Genomic DNA, 5,304 nt, shown 5'->3' with positions numbered 1-5,304 from the left:
GTTAAAATTTATCTCCAATAAACTGGTTATACTTCTACAATGCACAAAATATCTTAATAATTACTTTTACACAATTCCTAATAATATTTAATTACAAAAATATTTAATTACAAAAATATTTAATTACAAAAATATATTCAATTACAAAAATATAACAGGATTTTTTAAACATGGAATGGTTATGAGGGCCCACCCGAGTAAAATAAGAATCAAAGGGGTCCATAGGTGAAAAAGAGTTGAGAACTACTGCTTTACAGGGTCTCTGAGACTGGTGGAAGGGAAGATGGGATACTGAAACCGAAGATCGGGCCTGAATGCTTGCATTGGTGTAGATGTGGCGGGATTTGAACTCAGGATATAATGAACTGGAACAAATACTACAAGTCCAATTCCCAATCTTGGAATGGTACATTTTTTTTTATCCGTCCCGAAAGCATGAAAGGCAAAGCTGGTTCCGCTGGGTTTCAGCTGACCTCAGCGGGACTGGATTGGCCTGGGGTTACACAACAACAGCAATGATGTGATGACGATGACCACAACGACTTCAAAACGTTGGCAACGTCGCTGTAGATGGAATAGTCATGAGAGGAGTACCTTTAATAAAAGGATTGCTCGGTAATTACTAACTTAGGGCTATACATGAACAATAACAATAAGAACTGCATCAAAACACTGACTGCAGTAACAACTACAACATAACCAAAACCAAGTCAACGAGGAGGCTTCTATGTGGTCGAACGGCTTGCAAGAAATAATAATCAAAATCTCCCACAGATCGCAACCTAATGTCCTAATATATCTAGAGTTATATCATCCCTATATTCTTCCTTTCTTAACAAGTCAGACTGTGAATGATTTAAGGCAGATTAGGTGGTTATTTCTAGCCGGTCGACAGATCAAGTGGAGATTCCTCTCACTGGCGCGATTCTTCTTCGTGTTTTTACGACGTAGTTGAATTGAAATGACTTTGATTGAGATTCGAAACACTGTCTCTGCTCATCGCCGATTGATCTCTTATTCATACAAAGCCAAGAGGAGAATGGGGTTTTGTGGCGTTCATTCTTTCAGAAGTGCATTCGCGACTTAAGTGGGGAAGAGAATTTCCCCTAAGCGAAAAATCGAACATGGTGTTTTGCCGTAGTAGCACGTTTTAGTAAGAGACATAAACAACACTAACTGCAATAAAAACTACCGCCGCCACCACTATCACTGTCAATAGTACCACTATCACTTCTAGCACCAACACACTAGCATCAGTGATAGTTCCACCACTGCCATTATTGGCACCGTTACCACCACAGCACATCACCTACACAATCACGACTATTGTCACCAACACTTCTACCACCACAATCAACAGCACCGCTACTACTACTACTACTACTACTACTACAACTATTACTACTACTACTACTACTACTACTACTACAACTATTACTATTACTACTACTACTACTACTACCACCACCACAACCAATACTACCACCGCCTCTAGCACCACCTACACCATTAGCATTGCTAGCCTGCACTGTTATAACTACCACTACTACTACTACTACTACTACTACTACTACTACCATCACTACTACTACTACTACTACCATCACTACTACTACTACCATCACTACTACTACTACTACTACTACTACTACTACTACCATCACTACTACTACTACTACTACTACTACCATCACCACTACTACTACTATCAACAATAACAACAACGCTACCACCACAACTATCTTCGATATCAACATACCACCACCACCAACAACAGCAACAATAAGCACAACAACAACACTATCTCTCGCACAACAACCTACCAGCAACACTATCAACCACAACAGCCACTACTACAATAACAAGAGAATTGTGTGATACATCATTGAGGTTCCCTCAATTTTGTATCAAACCTATCGTCTCAATTCCCTCACACTTTCCATTAAGACGGCAACGGAGACATCAACTCTTCACCAGTCTTACTACCTCTTCTTCTCTCTCCCCCACACCTCGGTCTCCCTCCCTCCGTCTATCTTTATTACTTTTACTCTCTTTTATCTTTCTTTACCATTCACAGTCTTTACTCTTTATTTCTTGTTCTCTCTTTCCCTAATTTTCTCATGTAATGTTTATTTTTCTACCCTATCTGTTCATATCACTTACTCTTTGTTACTTTCTTCCCCTCCACCTTCCTAATTCTGTCTTTATCTGTTTCATTCTTCTTTTCTTTCTCTTTTTTTCTCTCTCTCTATCTGTTTCTCTTTTCTTTTGTACTTCTCTTTCTCATTTATCCCTCGTCTCATTCTGTCTATCAATGTTTCTCTTTCCTATTTCTTCTGTCTCTCTTATTCGGTATATTTGTCACACTTTTTTCTTCGCTTAATTTCTCCCCCCTCTTCCGCTTCTTTTTTTCTTCTTTTTCTCCTTCACTACATGTGTGCGTATGAGGGTGTGTATACGAGAGAGAGAGAGAGAAAGAGACTCCGTGTGTGTGTGTGTGTGTGTCCCACACATTCACTCTACCTTTTCTTTTTTCCTGCTTTTTTTCTAACACCAAAGTATTAAATTACTTCTCTCTCTTTCTGCTTCGCACACACACATAAATAGATACATACGTACACAAATACACACACATAAATAAATACATACGTACACAAATACACACACATGTATGTATGTATGTATACCTTTTACTACTCCTCTCGTCCTCCGTCTCGCTATTTCTCGCTCCCATCTTCGTATTTGTTTTTATACTTCGTTGTTTTTCCTTTTTCTATCTTCCTACTTTCCCCTATACTTTCCATTCTATCTATCTATCTCTTCCTTTATCTACTTCCCTGTCACTGACAGTTGTTTAAGATTCACGCAGAGGAATCCCATCGGCCGTTCAGTTTACACGGATTAATCCCATCTTAACCCCTTCCTCTTGTATTACTCTAACCTGCTCGTAGAAGCCGGCTCAACTGCCTCTATCTGTTGCTACCAATTTTACAAACAGCGCTACTGGACGGACTACTGAGACTCTTCTGCCTGTCTTTTCCTCTCTCTCCCCTATTTGTCTTTAACACACACAAACAATATATATATTACACACACACACTTGTATGTACGTATGTATATATAATTGGAGTTGTGTATTCCAAACTTTTTCTTCACAGAGAAAAAGGAAAAAAAAAAAAAATTACCCTTAATATGTGATTTAGTAATTGTGTTTATACCCATAGACAGCATATACACACAATCACACACAAATTGTGTGTGTATATATATATATATATATATATATATATATATATATGCAAGCCCCTAATGTTCTTCAACGAATATTATTTGGTTTTCACACAATTCCCACCGTATTTGTGGGTTTGTGGCTGAGCGGAAGTATATAAATTTAAGGGCACGAAGTTACACACACATACACACACACATATGAAAGAAAGAGGAGCGGAAATTGAATAGAAAAAAGAAACTCGCACACATGCACTGTACACTCAGAAAAAAAAACATTAAACATTAACATGTATACTGTATATATTTTGTAAATATCGATATGCGGGTGAAATATACTTTAGTCGATTTATAACAAAGACTTCTAGGAGAAGGAAGAGGGAGAAATAATAAGAAAGAAAGAGAGAGTGAGAGAGAGTGAAAACTGCAAAGAGACAGCGTGGGCGACCGACCATGCACTTTGACAATGCTTTGGGTAAAATGATGGAATTTCACAAACGTCTACGACCAAAACGGGATTCGAAGGTAGGTGATGGAAGATTTATTTACCGAAGACATTTAACCTTATTATTATCGGCTTGCGATTCCAACTGTTTGTCTCGCCCCTCATTATCTTTTCTTATAGTCTTCATAGTCTTCGAGAACAGCAGGAGAATGGATGCTAACACCACTAACAACAAGAGAGGGCGAGCACGTGTTGTTATTATTCTTCGCAACATGTGAAGCGATTGTATTCTTCGTTTATATCTTCCCCCCACATTTACCATTTTTCTGTGCTTCCAAATTTGGTTCAATATAACAACATTTTCAAGTTCGATTTTTATTATTTATCATTATAATATACATTGTCTTTTCATCTTTTTTTACTTACACTTAGAATTTGCATTAAAAAAAATCTTGCTGTTTTGATCTCTCTTCCCCTTCTTTCTCTCTATATATGTGTGGTATATATTCAAATTCATATACGTGTATTTGTGCAATATATACATATGTATATTTATGCATATCTATGCATCTTTATGTACGAGATGTGTGCCTGTATATTTATATACACCTACACACGTGTGTGTTATATGTATTGTATGAGTGAGTGAATGAATGAATATATATATACATATGTCTGTGTGGTGTTCATGTTTGGTCTGGAGATATATTCCATTGATATATACACAAACATACGAGGAAGAGAAGCGTACACACAATGGAAAACCGTGTTGTTTTAAATAGCATAATATTATGGACATATTCATAAACAAAATCCACGATAAATTCTAATAGTTTCTTTTTAAATACGTATGTAAATGTGACTGAATTGAAAGCCGCTGAGCATAAATAATATCTTAGAAAACAGGCCCCTAAAAGAAGCCCGCGAATTAGTTCGTATCAATAATATTTTGGTAATACTAAATTCCAAGCTTGGAATAATTTGTTTATATGAATGAGTTCAGTCAACAACTCACGGCATACGATGACTATCATTCTTCTTTAGTGTGTGTATATATGTATATGCGTGTATGTATGTATAACTTATTTCTTTTCTCCCCATATGAGGCGGAATTCTGGAATAGCTGTCCTTCAAAGTTCCATACCTCAGGGGAAAGAAAGAAACTGATGTTGCTTAGCTGCCAGTTGTGATCGAACAGACCTTTTTTAAAAAAAAAACCTAGATACGATCATCTCGTCTTTTCAATTAGAGGGTTTATAGAATTACCTATAATCTTAGTAGGTGGCAAACTGAGAGAGTTATTTCAGTATCAGACGAAATGTCTTGCGGTATTTGTCTGTTCCTACTTCTGGTTTCGGTGTCGAATCCCACCGAGGTCAACTTTGCCGTTCACCTCTCCAGGGTCGTTTAATAATTTTTTTTTTTATGGGAGGTCAGAAGTAACTCAGTCGTATGATTAATATTTCTCGCGGGGATTTTTTGTCATATTCCAACCCAAAAACAAAACAAAAAACAAAAACAAAAAAAAACAAATAAATTAACGAAAATAAAATAAAATATTTCTATCTTTATCGTTTGTTTGTTTCAGTCATTAGACTCCGGCCATGCTGGGGCACTGCTTTGAGAAATTT

At 36.9% G+C, this 5,304-nt stretch overlaps 1 protein-coding gene across 1 annotated transcript in view; it reads left to right on the top strand.

Moving 5' to 3' along the window:
- The first annotated feature begins 1,755 nt into the window (after positions 1 to 1,755).
- LOC106880114 (general receptor for phosphoinositides 1-associated scaffold protein) overlaps positions 1,756 to 5,304 on the top strand; it is a 293,807-nt gene continuing 290,258 nt past the window's right edge. The window contains exon 1 of the mRNA XM_052971027.1: positions 1,756 to 3,753. Within this exon, the coding sequence (XP_052826987.1) occupies positions 3,682 to 3,753 (72 nt within the window). The 5' untranslated portion in view covers positions 1,756 to 3,681. The remainder of the gene's footprint in view (positions 3,754 to 5,304) is intronic.

The sequence above is a fragment of the Octopus bimaculoides genome, chromosome 1 (genome assembly GCF_001194135.2).
Source record: "Octopus bimaculoides isolate UCB-OBI-ISO-001 chromosome 1, ASM119413v2, whole genome shotgun sequence".
Lineage (NCBI taxonomy): Eukaryota > Metazoa > Mollusca > Cephalopoda > Octopoda > Octopodidae > Octopus > Octopus bimaculoides.
The sequence above is the reverse complement of the archived record's forward strand: the minus strand, read 5'-3'. Positions and strand labels throughout refer to the sequence as shown.